The sequence below is a fragment of the Gallinula chloropus genome (assembly GCF_964237585.1).
Source record: "Gallinula chloropus genome assembly, chromosome: 2".
Classification (NCBI taxonomy): Eukaryota; Metazoa; Chordata; class Aves; order Gruiformes; family Rallidae; genus Gallinula; species Gallinula chloropus.
Window position 1 is genome coordinate 140,485,047 of NC_140086.1, and position 19,276 is coordinate 140,504,322.

At 39.4% G+C, this 19,276-nt stretch overlaps 1 protein-coding gene across 1 annotated transcript; it reads left to right on the forward strand.

Annotated features, from left to right (window-relative positions):
- Window positions 1-407: 407 nt before the first annotated feature.
- STEAP4 (STEAP4 metalloreductase) lies at window positions 408-4,723 on the forward strand (the record flags this gene model as incomplete). Its single annotated transcript, XM_084280008.1, has 4 exons — window positions 408-863; window positions 2,159-2,686; window positions 3,304-3,468; window positions 4,454-4,723. The coding sequence occupies 4 exons, from the start codon at window positions 408-410 to the stop codon at window positions 4,721-4,723; spliced, it is 1,419 nt and encodes a 472-aa protein (XP_084136134.1).
- Window positions 4,724-19,276: the final 14,553 nt, after the last annotated feature.

The window sequence follows — 19,276 nt, forward strand, 5'->3', positions numbered from 1 at the left end:
TCCAGGTTCTAATCAGATTAGAAACATACACCTCTTCAATGTTTTGAAGTGGATAAGTAAGCAGAAATACTCTGAAATGTGAGCAACACTTGTTCTCTGTGTTCTTGTATCCTTTCCTCCTGCTTTCCCTTTGAGAAAGGAAATCTGCAACAGTTCAGCTGAATGTTAACATCCATAAAAATGGATGGAAAAGAGCGTGCCGTAAGAGATGGAGAGTATGTCCAGAACTGATTTTTAAAAACTGTACAGAAAACTTCTGTCTGTACAGAAGAGTGTGCAGAAAGCATATTAAGAGGCAAGAAAACTTGCAGATATTTATTTTGTGTAGTTAGACTGGATGCTAAACTTTAATTTTCAAGAGATTGATGTTTTGCTTACTTTGTTCCCATTACTTTTTTTTTTAACAGATGAATAAAAATTCTTCCAACATAATGGCTTTGTCTCCTACCGCTTCTAACAAAAGAGAGACAGTGTGTATATTTGGAACTGGAGATTTTGGAAGAGCTCTGGGTCATAAAATGATTCAGTCTGGATACCCTGTCGTGTATGGAAGCCGGAGCGCCCAGGCAACCAGCCTGATTCCTAAGGATGCAGAGGTGCTGAGCCACGCAGAGGCAGCACAGAAAGCTGCCATCATCGTTATAGCAATTCAGAGGCAACACTACAACTTTCTGACACCACTAGCAGAAATTCTCCGTGGAAAAGTCTTGGTGGACATAAGCAACAATGTAAAATTAAACCAGTATCCTGAATCCAACGCAGAGTACCTCGCTCAGCTGGTGCCCGGTGCTAAGGTTGTGAAAGCCTTTAACACCGTGTCAGCCTGGGCCTTGCAGTCGGGCACACTGGATGCCAGCCGGCAGGTAAGACTGAGCATGGGGTGGAGTTATATATTGTACAGTTTCTTAGCAGCTAGACAAAGAACACATGGGACATAAAATCAGACAGGGCTGAGAGATAATTTTCACTAAAATTGTCCATTTCAATTGAAATGCGAGCTAAAATTTCCTCTTGGTTTGTAATATTGCATGAGAGATAATATTGATAGCTTGCCTCCGAACTCAGTACGGTGTTTGGACACGCTAGAGAAGCAAGAGAATAAAAGCAGGGCTAGAAGGAGAGAGACAGCAAATGAGGACTTCATCAGTTGTTCACCAAGAATGTAACATTAAGCAGAAAGGAGATAGGAGGAATATATCAAAGCAAGAATAAAATGAGAGGAAAATAAATAAAAAGAGAGGAAAAAAATAGGGGCAAGGGGTATGATGAGGTAACAATGACTACAGGGAACAGAAGTGAGCTGGAAACAAGTTAATAAAGGCACACAGAAGTGTGTGCAAAACATTTTAACCAACTCCTGAACCACAAGCCAGCAAGCGCAGAGCTGATCATAGGAAGCAACATGGCAGCTTACTTGAATACATAGCGTTTACTATTATCCTGTGTTCTGCTGCTTTGAGAGATAGCACACCTGTACAACACAGGATTCCAGCCAGCTACTCTAACCATTGCTCATTGCTAGTTTTGCTTTCTGCTGACAGATAAGTGGTTTAGGGTAAGCTAAAGACCCAAGAACTTCCACGCCTTGACTCCACAAGCCTTCATCATATCAACAAGAGCACAAATTGCCCCCTTTCTCCCAGTTCCAAAAGTACTGTCTTGCACACTCATAGAAAATTTGGTTTCTTCACTATTTTACTGGACTTGGAAATACATAAGATTTACTTTTGTGATAGGGCAATCATGTTTTAAAGATCTCTGTCCCCAGTTCCATGGAGTCTTCATGGAACATTGTAGCAGCAATTGAAAATTTTGCTCCTATTTACTCCTATAGATTCTTACAAACTGCTTGCAGGTCTTCAGAAGTGTATGTGAAGTCTTCTAGGCAAAGATATTCTCAGTGTGCTGCACATTGTTCTTTTCAGATATGAAGTTTTGCCACTTGAAACAGTCTCCTTCTCCAAAGAAAGGATTCCTAGTTAGTTCTTGGACCTATTGGCCTAGTACCTACAGGCTACATTTTACCTAGATAAATTAAGACCAGCAGGGAAATCAACAAGTAGCCTAGGAAGCTTGTGCTCATCATCCATATGCAGGGAGGACAGCAGTAGGGGATGTCACAAAACTAACTAAAACTTCTGTTTGGTTTTGGCTGCAGGTGTTTGTCTGTGGAGATGACATGGAAGCTAAACAAATGGTGATGGATATTGTTCGTGCACTGGGTCTCACCCCGTTAGATCAGGGATCCCTCTTGGCTGCTCAGGAAATTGAAAATTACCCTCTGCAGCTTTTTCCAATGTGGAAGTTTCCAATCCTTTTGTCCTTTGGCCTAGTTGCATTCTTCTTCTTCTACTGTTTGATTCGTGATATAATTTACCCTTATGTTTATGAAAAAAAAGACTTTTCATTTTTTATTGCAATTTCCATTCCAAATCGGATCTGTCCAATACTGGCACTCATTCTGCTTGCTCTGGTTTATCTTCCTGGTGTACTTGCTGCAATTATTCAGTTATACAGAGGCACCAAATACCGCCGTTTCCCAGACTGGCTGGACAAATGGATGCTGTGTAGGAAACAACTTGGACTAGTAGCATTAGCATTTGCTTCTCTGCATGTGCTGTTCACTCTTGTTATTCCAATTCGCTCCTTTGTAAACTGGAAAATCAGCAGTCAAATTGTCTCCCAGGTAAGTTTTGTTCCCTGTTCTATGTCTTCCTTTCTTCTACCCTGTTACAAACACTACCTTCTATCTTGAGCTTCATAAACTCATGTGGACAGTCTAATGTTTTTTACAAAAGGGTTATTTCACTAGTTTCTGTGTTCCTTTTTAACCATTAGTATATACAAAGTTTGTTGTTATTATGTTGAGTTGAGGAGTCTGGCCTCACACTAGATAGTTTAAATATTAATAAAATAAGCAGGAAAAAATGTAAACTTAAGAATTATTTAAAGAAACATTTCCCTATTTCTCCACATACCTTTAAGAATGGCACATATTTCAACTTTTTAAATGGCAGAAATTTCTATTTTCTAACCTCATTTAACAATAAAGGATCACATATCAGTCCTTAATGGTAGGTCTACAGCAGTGTAAAACATCCACCACATTTAAAGGTACATGGAACCTCTAAGTAATATAATGCCTCTTCTGCTTTTTGAGTGGCTGTTCATAGTAAATCTCTGATGATTTCCAGAGACTTAATGTATAACATTTATCTCCTAGTTACCTTACAGGCTATTTTTTTCTGCATATTGATCCTAAAACTGCTATCACTAAGATAAACCTGGTCTTCTTTCCTTCAGGCATTGAGCAATAAAACAGAACCACTCAACAACACTAATGCCTGGCTTAGTGACTCTTATTTGGCTTTGGGGATTTTGGGATTTTTTTTATTTGTTCTCCTGGGAATAACTTCCTTACCTTCAGTCAGCAACAATGTCAACTGGCGAGAATTTCGATTTGTACAGGTAAGAAAAAGACATTCTAAAAAACCTTCTTTCCTTGCAAACTATGTCCACAGACAGGTTTACTAGAGATTCAGGGCTTTCCACCCTCACACAATGAAAAAAAATAAATCTACATGGCTGTGGAGCTCACCTGTAAAGTAACAGCAACTGCGTTGCTGGCTGCTTATGGTACAACCGGGATTACTGCATTAACAAGAGAAAATTGGGAAGACGTGAGATCCTAAATAACAAACAGAAAGCTGACATTGTGGAATTATCAAACTCCACAATTATACTAAGCCACAAAATATTTTAGCTGTTTATTAGGCTAATTTTGTTGCTTCACAAGATAATTCAGTTAAAATGGGTCTGCAAAATGACTTTATAACGCAGATCCTCTCAATGCCAAGCATCTAAAGAGAATCTGCAGTTTCTGCAGACTCTAAAAACTGCTGTGCCTATAAACAGGCTGCCTATAACACAGTGATCTCAGCCCCCTCTTTGGAGGAAGCTTGGTGCAAGCTGCCGTGCCTCTGCAGGAGCTGGGCTGGCAGGGGAGGGGAGGCAAGGGAAGGGAAATTACTATCAATGAATGTTTTATCAAGGCCAAAAACTTGCACAGTGTGGTAGTTCTGGATGGATTAGCACTACTGCATAAAAACCCCTTGGATCTCTCTGCTGAATTTCAGCATTTTGTCTGCATTTTCACAAATATGACAACTGCTAGGCAGTATGTTTGAGCTAGCAAGAATTATCAGGGTTGTTGATGGAGAAAAACTCCAAAGTGTGTTTCACCTAGATCCATTTGAATTAATCTTTATTAAAAAAAAAAAAAAAGGAGCCCTTATAATATATATAAACCAGTTTCATTTCAGCAATTCCCAATTAGTCCCAAAGTTGGCTCATTCCACGAAGTTTCTGTTTCCCACAAATTGCATTTGTTCTGATTTAATTTACTGTTTTAACTTCCAGTTCTTTCTTTCTTTTTTTTTTCTCTCTCCCCTAGTCCAAACTGGGATACCTGACACTGATTTTGTGCACTGCACACACTCTGGTTTATGGTGGGAAGTGGTTCCTGAGCCCATCGTCGTACAGATGGTATCTTCCAAGTGCCTATATGCTGTCCCTCATCGTTCCGTGCATTGTACTGGTTGTCAAATTTGTGCTGATATTTCCTTGTCTAGACAAACCTCTGACGCGAATTCGACAGGGCTGGGAGAGGAATCCCCAATATGCAGAACAGTCAAATTACATCATCAACAAGTCTGCTGTATAATTAGACTAACCTGTATTATCAAAAAGAAGGAAAAACAATATTATGAAGGCATATCAAAATGAAGTCCTGAGCTCCTTTATCTAGGGAGTGAGAGAAAAAGGCCGGGCCCCAAGTAAAATAAAGCCACCCCAATGACAAGCTTAAAATACAAATCAAATGAATCCATTGAGTTCCCATACCCCAGGCATGCTTTCACATAGGTGCAGGCCCTGTCTTTTGCTCAGTATATTACCCCCTTGACTGTTCACCCTCCGCTCCTAAGAAAGGTGTGAGAGAAGAGGTGCTCCATGGCCCTCCTCTGTCATTCCACACCTCCTCCACACCTGGGCAGAACCAGAGTAACCTTTGGTGCTAGATGGCATCTACTCCTCTTCCCCATCCTGCCCACTGGGACTCAGGTCTACAAGCACCTACACACACCCACACAGGTCCATGTGCATGAACACACACCCTGCCTCACTCCCCAGAAGCCACCAGCACCTACAGAACAGGTGCAGGATGGATGCTGGCTGAGGAAGAGCTCTCTTCCAGCATTAGTTTATACCCCATTAACATCTGATCCAAGAAAGAGACCTATGTTCATACCTCAGAGATAGGTAAGATATGTTTGGTTTGTGTACAGCAACTCTGAAGTTCAAAGTGTATGAGCCAAGGATTACTGAATCCTTGCTTGTAATGCTCTACCAGAAACTCAGGTGGTAAGGGGACAGAGAGAGCAAAATGCCAGAAAGATGTGAGATGGGACTTCTCTACAAGTACAAGCCAGTTATGGTCAGTGATTTTTTTGTGTAAGCAGTGAGTTGTAAGGAAAGAAACTGAAGGAATGTTCTATTATATTGGGGGTTGTATTATATGTCATGGTTATATTTCATGAAGATAATATTGTTGATTTATAAAAAAAAAAAAAAAATCTTTGGATGCAATACTACAGATATTCTATGAACATACACATATTTTAACCAAAATAAAGAAAACAATTTTACAGTGTTGTGCTCTGTTATAATTTCTGAAACTTCCTTTGATATGATGCAGCTGCTGGTATGCTCAGTTACACAACAGTGTTGGAAGGCCTTGGGTCAAGGAATAAAATGAGATCCTGTCTTCAGCCAGGTGCCTGGGCTCACTTCCCGCATCTTTCTTTGTTCTTTGGATCTCACATAAGCAGATCTTTGCTTAGTCATCAAAGTGAGCTGAGGACATTGTGCAAATGCAGGATCCATCTGGGATGGTGACCTGTTAAATTGGAAACAGAGGATCTGACAGCCCCCTTCACAATGGGCAATAAAGAAATGGCAAAAGTGTTTGCTTTCATAGAAGAGAACTGCTTTCTATCTTTCATGTCTCTCTTCTCCTCCCTGTTTATACAGAGGATATATACTCACAACTATGGAAGTAAGAGCATGCTAACTAGTATAGATAACTGTGCTTTCTAACAAACACTATCAAACAGATTTTTTTTTTTTAAATAACTATCTGAATGATACTTCTCAAAGTATCTCTCAAGAAGAGAGTCTTGTTTAGTTCCAGACAAACACTCCTTCAGATCATCCTCTGACCCAGAAAGAACCTGTTCTTAATTGCCAAAAGGAATCTGGTCTATCAGCAACTGGTGAAGACAGATTTCTTTGAAATAATTCTGGCACCGAGTACTCTAACTAACCATCACTGGTGCATACATCATACTTGGATGTCATAAACTAATATGTTTATTTAGGTCTCAACAAAAGCTTTCCTTGACCTGTCACTCTATTTTAAGCTTCCATCAAAGATTTTCCATGTTAATCTTATAGCATCATTTACTCCACAAGGGATTGTGTATGGGCTCAAAAGGCCTGGGGGCAAGACTGCCGGTGAGGGTTCCTGTAACTCCTCTTTACAGCTCCCTAAAGAAGAGGAGACAGAAACAGCAGGAAGAGAGAAGGAGAACAAGACAGGCAGTATGTGTGTTTGTCTGTCTACAGATAGAAGAGGAAGGGACAGACAGATCAGAAAGTAAGTAGCACCAAGCTGGGTGAATATCCTCTCAATTTGCCCTTTTGGGGGCAAATTCTGGTCTCAGTGACAGCTACTCCAGATTTATGTTACTGCAACTAGCAGTTTCAAAACACAGACACAGACTGGGTTTTCTTTATTACTTATTAAAGGATTAATTTTCAGGGTTTCTGCCTGCCAGATCTAATAAAAATGGCCTTTTTCACTCTCTCACAGCTGAATCTATGGGTTGTAACTTAAACTGCAACAGCCACGGCAACTAACACCCATTTAATAGCTATGCTTTATGAAACACCAACATTGGAAATGCTCTGCCTCCTTTCTTCTCAGTGAACAGGCTCCCGTGTGTCCCTGAGTGCCTTTTGTTAGAGAGGAACAGGCCAGACCAGGTTTTCTTTACCCTCACTGAGAACTGGTGCAAAATACCTGCAGCCTGACCAAATACCACCTGTATATTCACTCAACACTAATCCATAGCCTCAAACGTGCACAGGACTTAAGCTCTTGCAGGACAAAAGACCTTCTTCAAGGACTGGTATCACGTTGCTTTGTTACACTAAAACACAAATGAGGGCTTACTGAAAATGCCAAGCAGCTAGGTACGATTTGCAATTTGCTGTTTACACCAAGAATAAAGAGCCAATATCCGCTGTGTACAAACTGAGGAGACAATGCTGCTTGTTTGCACGGGGTGCGTGCGGCAGCTCTCAGGAGCTGATCCAAAGCCCTCTCATCTGAAATCAGCAGCAGGCTCTTTGTTGACTTCAGTAGATAATAATAAGTCAGATCTCCAGCAGCACTTGTTTTTCCAGTCTAAGTGAGGGATTTCATATCCTGTTATTCTTGGGCAGCTGGGGAGTATTTACTTCACAAATTCACATATTTATTTCTTGAATACTGTAGCAAAACCCCCCAAAAAATTTTTCAGTAATCTTACATGACAGTTAAACTGGAAGTGCTCAATGGCAATATTTTGAAATATGCTATGAAAACTGGTGGTAGCTTGTATAAGTTTCTCATGGTGAAGCTCTCTCCATACTATTTCTTTTTTTTTTTTAACATACTGGCAAACCCTGGTCAGAAAGGACATCAGAAGGATCAAGAAATTACTTTTGGAAAAGGTGTTTTCCCTATATTTCCCAGAAGCCAAGAAGAGCTTTTATGTGCATAATGCCATTCTAAGAACACCTGCAGGAATAAAGCATTGTCTCTCAACTCCTAAACAAAAGTTAACAGTTAAAAAATCTAAATTAAAACTTTTCAAATAAATGGTCCCATGGACATTGTCATGATGATAATTAAGGTTGGATTTCATTGCATGAGAAAGACTTATTCTGATAGGGAGTGGTCCAGCATAGTGTGAATTTAACCCTCTACATCCTGCATCATATGGCTGACTTAACTTTGTTTTGCCATTTTGTTATACCCAGGGAATATCTATTTCAGCCTTGAAAAAATGCATTTTTTAGTGAAAAGAAAGATTTTTATTTAATTAGATTTACTTAGATCTTGAGACAGTAATGGGATGTCAGATATCCTCTGGCCTCAGGAGATGCAGCTGATGACACAGATACTGCTGGAACTTGAACCACACAGGTCTGAGCAATTCCCTTCAGTTCCACCACACTGCACCACACGTTCTGAGATCTGCGACTTACTTTTTCTCTGGAGCGTGGCCTTCTGTCAGCCTTCTCGGCCTTACCTAACAGTCACCTCTTACTCCAAGACATGAACTTTCATGACCCTTTCCAGAAAGCCCCTTTTTTTTCCAGCATGTCAGGTTTTTGCAGCTTTGCTCGTCTTACCTCTTACCAGACACAAGATTTTAGTGGAGCGTGTCTTACCTCAAACACTGGCGAGCCTTTCCGATTCACTAGTCCAAATAATGACTGGTAAACAGTATGAACTCTCACAAGAACTCTGTAATCTATGTTCAGCTGCTTTCCCATACTGTAATTAACATATTTAATAAAAATTCTGTGTTCCCATAATAGGTTAAATATGGCTTCTCTTCCGCATACTACGGAAGTTTCTTCTATAAAGACTCCTTTTTTGTCCTCTGCATTATACATGCTTCTGTTGTGGATCTCCAGTTTTCTCTCTAATGCATGACATTAAGAGGAATTATTTGCTCCCTGGAGGAAGCTGACATTCTTCAAGATTATTTTATATATTTATATATATATATCACTGTGATAAGAAGAACTGCATGTCTTATTGTTGCACATTGCCTTAATGTTCTTGAATCCAGGAATCCAGAAATGACACAAATATTAGCTCTGACAAGCTAATAAGGTCTGACCCCGGCATATTACTTTCTTTTAAGGAACCTCAGTGTTACAAAAAACTTAAACTGCTGAACCTTGAGAGGACATGCACAGACTTCACAAAATTGCATGAAACTTAGCTGATGTCTCCAAACACTGCAAATCATGAGTGGCCTAAACATTTTTTTGTTTATATGGCTTCACACACATCCTTTATTCCTGTCTCTCTTTTTGCTTCCACATCCATTTGTGAGACTCATACCAATACTGCCCCTTCACTGTGTTTGTTTCTCTTTGCACTTGCTCAGATTTAATCTAGGAAAAGCTCAACTGCAATCAGTAGTCTCAAGCTATTAAACATCAATGCAGAGGCCTTTCCTGCTTTATTACCCTTTTGTTTTCCCACGGTTTCATGGAAGATGAGAAACTGTAGAGTCTATAAACCTCTTGAGAGATTTCAGAAAATAGATAACTGAAAAAGGAAAAAAAAAAAGTAAGTTATTGTAATACACTTATCATTGCAGGACACAAGTGGTTGAACACTGCTAGACTAAAACAGAATGTCCCAAAGCAGGCATGTTTGGGGTAGATTATCTATGACTAAGTGCTGGCATAGAGGGAAGGTGGTTTTTTCAAAGAATCATCCTGGAGAAAAGAATATGGAACAAAAGTAAACAAATCATTAAAACATGAAAGAGAGAAACAAAGAAGGAAATAAATTAAAAGGCAATTCTGTTTTTCTTCTTTCCTGTTGGGTCCATGACAGAAAATGTCACACATTTTTGGTTGCATGATACCAAGTATATCAGTACCTGGTAAATAAGCAGAGTTTGATCTTGGCAGCCTTGGACTCCAACCAAAGTTTTAGGATCCCACCACAGCCGCCTTTCCCCACTCCAAATTAGTACAAACCAGCCTATTCTCTTACTCTCAACAACCTTTCCAAAGGTAGCTGCCACACGCCACACCACACACTGTTGAGCAGCAACAGTAGTTCACCCAGGTGTGTACCAGGCACAGGACTTGGCTTAGTAGTGCATACAGCTGGAAAAAACCTGTTTGCCCTGGGCAAAAGAATCAAGGAGTGATGCCAGTGTCCAATTGGCCAGACACAGGACAGAGATCACTTAATGAACTGCTGTTTCAGTGCAAGAAACCATCCTCTTCATTTTGTGGTTCAAGAACCAAAGCAAAATCACAGGATCTCACTAAAGAAAGGGCAAAACATTAAAGTGACATGGAAATCTGAAACAAAACCCTACAATACTCAACAAAGAAGACAAGTGAGAGCTGGACAAGGTGATCAGGATCTGAGGAGCTTGCTGGAGGGGTAGTCCCTGGGAAGGAGTGGCTGGGGAAGCTTCTCTCTTCTCACTTGGCTAGCAATGAACCAGAGCTTTGGGTGCCCTGGGACAGGACAGACAGTGTCCCCATCCCTCAGAACCAGCCCAGGCAATCAGAAGTAATTGCAGGGAATTATATGAAATACATACAGGATTATGGTCTGTTTGTTTTGCTTGTAGCTTCTGTTTTCCAATCCCATAAGTAAAGACTGGAAACCAAATCCCATCTTTAATTGGATTGGTTTAAAGGTCAAACTTCAAGTCACACTGCAGAAACTCATCTTGTTTTACTAAAAACTGTCTGGCATTGTTGAGATAAATAAACAAGTTAAGACACTCAATCTTTCCAGGGCCTAAGGGATGCCTCCTGTCCAGTGACAGAAGTCTGAGAGGGATGAAGGGGCTTGTGCAGCTACATGCTGATTTTTTTGGACAATACTGAATACCCAAGCATCACTGAATACCTTAAACCACTGAATACCTTCTAGCACATCTTCTTCAAACACACAAGTTTCCTGGCAAAGCCAGGTCTTCCCTGCCTTGTACAAAGAAGCTGAAACTTAGATTCACATTCATCTGTCATCACATACATATCCTAAGTTTCTCTAATGATCCCTGTGTCAGTGACTCATACAACATCATGTAGGAAGTCAGAGGCAAGGAGAGGAATAGGACACAGGTTTCCTGAAGCTGAGGATAGTTCTCTAATTACTAGGAGCTTTACAGATTAGAGAGCCAGAAGGCAAACTTGTGATTAGCTATTCTCTCTTCCTGCAGAACACACAGGCTGTAGACACTGCCTGAATTAATTCCTTTCTGAATTATCAGGAGTTGTCATATTTTTCAGTTCACAGACCCCTACAAATATTCCAGCAGTAACACAGATTGCTGTAAAGTTTCAGCTTCCTGACAACATTCAGTTTTATCCTAGTTACCATTTGTTATTTCTGGCGGGTAATACATTAAAATGGGCTGAAAATCCCCGAATTACAGATATTCTGAAAGAACTGCTGAACTTGATTTAAACATCAGAAAACTCACCACAACTTTCAGCAAATGAGTTTGATTACCCTCACTTCAATACATATATATATACACACATACACATTAAAAAATACATAAACATAGCCTAAACTTTTTTTAACTTTTTTAACTGTAGTATTCAGCCAACATAATTAATTATTTCCACAGCTCATCTGAAGTGTTCAGAATGGTGGTTATATATGGAATATATATATTACGCCAGAAATAAAGCTCAGGTGTAAGAAGAAAAAGTGTGATTTTATATATATATATTTATGGAGAAATATAAATCATACTGGTCCTACTGCATATGGAGAAATACAACCACGCACTCAAGACTCTTTATGAAAACAATGAAAGATTCAAAGTAGTTCCAACTGCAACTTTTTTAATGTCTTTAAAATAAAAAATTAAAAAACAAACCCTAAATAAATTTTATTCAAAATATTAAGTCACTGTAGATAATCTCAAACTTGAACATCATTACACAATAAAACAAATCCTAATAAGAATTTGTAGATAACACGTTGAACTCAGTTAGTATATAACCTGCAAGATTACAATTTTTGTAGCCTATTCTGGTAAATTCACATGTAGAACAACTACTACATAGCCAGGTTTCTAGGGAGTTTCTTAGAAATTAGTTGCAGGCCCACTGTTACACTTAACAAGTCTGAACAGCCATAAAATCATTGCTGAGGAAATGTGCAAGTTTTATTACCCTGGAAATCTTTATGATCAATGAGGACAGATGTACATAGAAATGATGCAATGAATGATGTATTTTCAGCCATGGCACCACAGAATCCTGCTCTGCAGAAGGTCATTGTAGAGGAACAAAGACTGCACACCACACTTCCAGCCCAAGGAGAGGTAGGCTGAAAAGCACCAGCTGAAAACCACTCAGAGAGGGCCCACTAGAAAGGCTTATGAACTGTGCTTGAATAAGTTAGGGGAGTAGGAAAGAGAGGACAGGAGAAAGATTTAATGTGGTTTTGTGATTTTTGGATGTAGAGGGAAGGAAGGGAAGTTACCCTACTGCTGCAGAGAACAGTGGTTGCACACTGTTTCATACTGTGAAAGGGACAATGAAGACTCTGGAGGAGAGTTCATTATATGAAAAATAATGTAAGATTGTGAAAATACTCCTTATGTATACAGACTATGGGAAATGACTTCGTTCATTTCAGAAAAAAAAATATGAGGTGAATGCAATAAAACATACCCAGGTCACTTTCCTATTGATAAAATTTCATAATCCAGTAACTGGAGAAATGGGGAAAAAGCAGCTTGCTGCTTCTATAAAACAGCAGAAAAAACACAAGCTACACAAACACATGCAACTCTGGGATTCCTTAGCAGAGCTGTAGGTGTGAGGGAAGTATACCAGGAGCATCACATAAGCTTCAGATAAAACCACAAGCATACTTAGGCAGCTTTGACTTGGTTTAAAGGCGAAACTCTATTTAAGTCACTCTACCCAGAGCCTGAGAGTAAAGAAACATGTCCAATTCTTCGCAGGTTTGGGTTTTTGACATTTGATGCTGTTGCACTTCTTTTCAAAGAACACACAAGGAAATAGGTGGCTCCATCACAACTTCTCATGAAGACTAATAGGCTGTAAACACTTAGGTTAGGAGAAGTATTAGAACAATTAAAGAGACAAAGCATCAGTTTCAAATACAATTCAAATATAATTATCTCAGCACACAAAAGATACAATAAAAGATACAATAAAAATGCTTGGAGTTAAAGCATTTTAGGTTAAAAATCTTCTGGTTATGCTTTGAAGACAAAAACAAGAATAATTGTTTTTTGCTGTGTCTTGCAAACATTAGATCAATGTGGGTGTTGGTGCTTTAGTCAAGCCTAAATCACTGAGTTTAGCATAGGGACACCAGCATTAGATGAAATGTTAATTGCCTTTATAATGTAGAAAGTTACACTGAATCATAAAATGCTTGTTTATTCTTTAAAAAGTGGGGATTAGTGTTTGAACACTTCCACTTGTATACCTTTTGCTCATTCTTCTGAGAGTTCCTAAAAACAGACAAATGAAAAAATGATCATGCTGTTTCATCATCTGTTTCTTTCCCCACACAGTTACGAGAAAAGGAAAAAAAAAAAAAAGTGAAGAGTTCCTTAAGTAGGTCACTCTAGCACAAGCACACAGTGTGTGTAAATAAAGAGCCGTGGATTTTCCCCTTAGCTATCTGGAGAGAAGCTTCATCAGTTGAAACACTGTTTCTGTCAGAGGTGTGCCAGGAAAAACAGTAAAAATTATTAGTGGCAAATATAGTAACAACAACCTTCTAGGTAGTGATGTTTATTTTTTAGAAAATACATAATAATAAAATAAACTAATTAAATTCAATCTGTTACCCATGGCTGAAGCAGCAAGCTAAGAGGGGATCACAGTGCAAGAGCTGCTAATGCAGTCTGTGAGCATGCCTTAAATCCCAATCTTGGGTGAAATAAATGCTTAAGTAAGATTACTTCTGCTGAATATTCATCCTGCAATTAGCTGAATTATGGAAGCTCTACCTAAAGATTTTACAAATTAAATAAGTATAAAGACTCAGGGGGGAGGGGGGCGGAGGGGTGAGGGAGGGAGGGTGATGGGCAGGTGGCAGCCTCACAAGGAAGCAAAGAGAGGTGTTCAAAGGTAGACAGAATCAGAGGCATCTGACCACTGTTGGGTACAAAGCACTCATACTTAATATATATCTATAGTGAAGACAACTTTAAAAATCAGATCTTTCAGCCAGGACAGCAATCCCCCTTAAAATGCCTCCATGTGTTATCCCAAAGAGGAAGAGGGTAGTAATTGCAGAGAATTGCTTTCTGACTAGTTTTATTAACACAGTTCATGAGGGAAACAAAATAAAGCATTTAATCCATACTCTTCACCAACCTCTCTCCCTCCACTCACTTCTTAAGGAAAGCAAGCCTCCAGAGGAAGCACACTTACTGACTTCTCAGATAGAAAATGCCTGGCCACTTATACCAGCATGAAGATAGATATCTGTGACCTCCTCTACAAGGGGGGGGTTCAGCAGAGAGCTTCACAAGACTATTTCCTGATGCAATCCTTGCATCATCGTAAGTTCCTGTGCAAAATAGGACAGTGCAGGTATAACTCACTGTGCCCACTACCAGTGAAGAACTGCAGCCCCTTCCATCCAAGATAATGATGGTCGTGAGCTATCATGTAGTCACCTTAAATGTCAGAACTACTACAGAGTTGGCTCTGCCCTGAATATATTTGTAGTTTTATTAGACTGTGGCTTTTAGGTTTGGAGTTTTTTTCCCCAGTCTTTAATATGTTCAGTAGCCTCCAATCTAGAACATGATGAGAACACTGGTTTTGATCAGTTTTGTGAAGTGTGTATGTGAAGAGTGTATGTGAAAGGCTGACAGTGCTTTGCGGTGTTAGATTTGGAATTACTATGTTTAAGCTAAATCCTCAGAAAGCCATACTAGATATTAGTTAACACAAAAGGTGAGGAAAACCACCAGAAATTAATGAAGACACATAACCCATGGATGGAAGCAAAAAGGGAAGAGGATGGAAACATCCTTAGAGAGTTACACAAACACTATGATCCAAAAGCATGTGCAGATGACTGCACTTACTCACAGCTTTGTTGGCTTCACAAGGACTTTAGCTAGCCACTGGAGCCCATCCACGAACAGACACTGCCCAGACTGAGTTCCCACCTCTGAAAACAGATCCAAACTTCAAAGATCCTTTTTATTTTAGAGTTTACTTTCACGAACCAATTGCTCTAACTTTTGCTTGTATAAAATTCAAAGAGAATCAGAAAGCTTTGCTGTAAACTTGCAGAGTGCTTTTAGACAGCTTAAGGCCAATTCATTCCTGGATGTAGTGTGTCAAGCATGCACAACCCAAATGCAAAACAATAAGGGATTATTTGCATGTGTAAAGATTCCTGCAGCAGATAGGTTATGTAAGAATATGTTTTGTTGTTAACAACAATAGACAGTTATCAGAACAGCAAAAACAATAAAGTTCTGTGGGGATTTTTAATTAGAAAGCCTTAAACTTTTTGAAGCAGAGAGTACAGCAATGGGCAGCTGACCTGGTCTCTTTATCCTTTTACTTTCTCATAAACGTAGTTTCAAATGTGGATGTTTTTACTGAGAGACGATGTAGAACCCTTTATTTTCCTGAAAATTCTATTTTTACTGAAAGAATAAGGAAGAACCACCTATAATGTATATATTAACAATGCATGAAAGCTACAAAAGAACTGGACAAGAAAAAAAGCATTGATTCATGAAATAAGGACAGCATCAGCAGCTATCCCAATAGCCACGGAACCATGTCCTGACACTTGATGTACCGAATATCACTGTTTTGATGCATTATTGTACACAGCTGACATTACTGGACTAAACATGACTTCATTTGTAGATAGTGATCACTCTTTCTAGGTGGATGAAAAAACATCTTAACCCCAACAGAAGGAGGAGAAATGTTCCTTCTGATTTAGTTCATATAAAGCATGGCAAAATGGAATCCTTAAAGTGGCAGGCTTACAGCTAATTTTAGAAATTACACTGCTTCATCATTCTAGTTATTTAGAACTATCATACCCAAACATTTAGATATTAGCCATAAACTTCAGAGTTGATTTCCAAAAGTATATACATGAACCTATGCTAAGTTTTTTCCAGTAGAAAAACCTATACATAAACTCCTAAACCACTGTTAGGTATTTAAGGGAGTTTGGCTGGGTAATATTACAGCGCCTACTGGAGTCCCAAGGAGCTGTTCCTGCAGCAGGTACCTGAGGCCTCTCAAGGTCGGTTCCCTATCTACCTTTGGCTGAGCTTGTATCAGTAAATGGTAAAATGGGCTACAGGTTAGAAAGCCACCAAGCTCGGGTTGATGTGCCTGTATTGGAAGTACTAGTGTGACATCTGGTGGGCACTTTTGGGGACAGCAATTGGCTGATTCCTTCAATCTTTAGCAACTCGGAAAGGTCATAGAGAATGAGGGGAAAAAAAAACCCACAATCCAACAGAAAATGAACAAGAACGCTAAGACGAGGAGCAAGGAAAACAGCGTGGACTATACCCGTGAGAAAAAAAAATGTGTACAAAAGCCACAGCTAGAGGAAGAAATTCTGTGTTTACTGGTATTGCTTTAAGAGTGTATTCAAGCATGATAAAATTTTGTGACAGGAACTGCAAATACATCTTACGTTGGCTCTTTGGGGATGTGTGTTGCAATATTTGAGGGTTTTCAATAAGCAGCCCACACAGTAAAAGAAACAGTAACCAAAACAGGCACCAAGAGCAGATACCATGATCAGGAAAGTGATTTTTCTCCACAGGGTGTGGCTCATCTCTTTCACGCCAGGCATGCTGAAACTTGTGATTTCCCCAAATGCCAGAAATTCCATTGCATCTTTTGTGGTAGTGGAGGACATAAGCAAGCAATCAAATAAAAAATAATCTTTATTTTCCTGGAGTTGCTTATTTCCCTGCCACTTCTACTCCGTGAGTCACACAGAAACCAACCCAAGACATTTCCTGAGACTCATTGATTATGGAAATTGCAGATCAGCAAACGAAGATGAATTCTGGTAGCACTGCAAGGGTGTCAACTCAGTTCAGGCACTAGACATGGAGAGAATAAACACTATCTGCTGAGATTCTCAAGAAATCTGGAAGGTAAGAAAGCCCAAATGGATGCCAGGCACCTAATGACTGACAATCACAGAGTTTAGACACCTGAAACACCATTGCTATGTTCTAAATGCTGCTTTTCTGACCAGAAGTACTGCCCCACAGCTGACCAACTAGCTATGAGCTTATTTCCCACTTATCACTATTCTTCTCATACAGAGCATAATTCCTAAATCCTCCAACTGCATCACTTGGCAGAGCTGAGCTCACTGCAAAGCATGGTGTGGACAACAGCACAGTGCCTTTTTTTTAAACAGAATTTACACATAACTAACCCCTAAAGCTTAGGAATTTCACCCACAAAGTGGCAAAAGTAAGTCTCAAGCTACCTAAGAACAAGCCATCCTTTAAATTCCCAGCTCAAGTGAATTTTGTAAACCAACATTCTTCAGCTCACATATTAAAACAAAGCCCCTGTGCAACTGAAAATTTAATCAAGAGAACAAACAAGTACAATCTCTTTTTTTGCCCACAGATTATGTATCTCAGGCTTGGCCTCCTGGATTATCTGTCCATTTTTTTCATTAGATAGTCACTTTTTAAAATTAAATAATTCAGGAAATAGAGAGTGGAACCAGGAATACCCTCTTCTGGCTGGATATCCATGCCTCTACTCAGAAGACTCAGGCTTCGCAGCACTTCCATCTGCACCTGGGAGTTTTGTAAGTTTAGGCTTATCTTCCAGACAGTATAGCTGAGTTTTACCCTATCAGAAGGAGAAGTAGCATAATATATATTCTCATTTAAATCAGAACATATATGCTGACACATATGATTGCAAAAAGTGTTGTGCAGAGGAAATGAGAAGCCTTATTGCTGAACTTGTTCAATCATTTATATGCAGTTCATTTTCATACTTTTGTCTTCTGCCTGGTGAAAACAGAGTAGATCTGGATCCTGATCCCATGCTATTCACCAAAGGATTAAAGGAGTTTGCATGACTTGCTCTAGTTCTCATCAGTACCTTTTAAATTATCCAAGTTTTCAGTACTGAAAGTTTTGAAATAAGGTAAATGGCAAAGGAATAAAGATCAATTGTAAAGTGATACACAAAGTATTCAGAACTGTAAATGTCTTTTCCGAGTCACAGGTATGTATCACTGTTATCTCCAGATATATTACATTACACTGTAATTATCACTTCAGTTAAAGATAATCTTGGGACCCATCTGACTGCAAGCTTCAAGATCCTAGAAATTAATGTTGTTACTGAAAAACTGCATTTTAGCGTTAGTTCCATACAGAACTCATGCCAGGGGAACGCACAAACTGCTGAATTTATAATGAAAGGGATGTGGTAAATTGTGTTATTGTACTGCATTGAATAAAAGCTGATTGTTAGCCTCGAAAATCTCAGTATCAAAACCTCACTAGCTGCACCGTCCACAATTAAGGTTATCTTGTCATAGGCCTTCAGTGATACTCTTGCTGATACCCACTGAGTGGTGAAGAATTCTCACAATGCTGAACACAGAGGAAACAAAGAAGGGAAGAAGTATGTAAGAAGCATTTGGTCACCACTGAACTATCTATTAAAGAAGTTGGAGCTGGGAGTGAAAAGTAAGTCTGGAAGTCATATGGGATTGCAGAAAATTGAGGTAGCTCAAACTAGACAATCAAAATCTGTAGAAAATGTCATTCTCTGTCCTCTCTTTACCCATAAAGTGACAGAAAAGCCTTTCCCCTGTCCCCTGTCCTTGCAAGTACATTATTTGATGATTCCAACACAAAACTTGGCTAGTACAGAAAATCCTTGTACAAAGTAACTGGCTGCAGAACTGAGTATAAGTAATGTGCAGTAAAAAGAAGAAAAGGTGGTGTCAAAGAGAAAGAAAAAGCAGCAGAGCAGTGGAGCACCATTCATTCTGGGTACCAAGTGAGGCGTTATATTAAAGACTTCTGGTCTGTGCTGTATTTGCCTTTCCATTGTTTGAATTTATGTTTCTTGTCAAGTTAAAGCAATTAAAAGTGTAAGGAGATTTATTTTTTTCGTTCTTTAAGTAAGATGTTCTAACACTTCGGGAATTTTAACTTTACACTTTAATTCCCTGTCTTCTCCCTAGCTTCTTTTATTGCAGTTCTGGAAAGGACAAATTCCACACTAGACTTGCCAGAACAGCATGACTCCTCAGCACACCACCACCAAGCTCCCAGTCCTGACACCCAAGTGAGAATGTAATAGGCAGCACGGTGTGGCTCAAGGCTTTCAG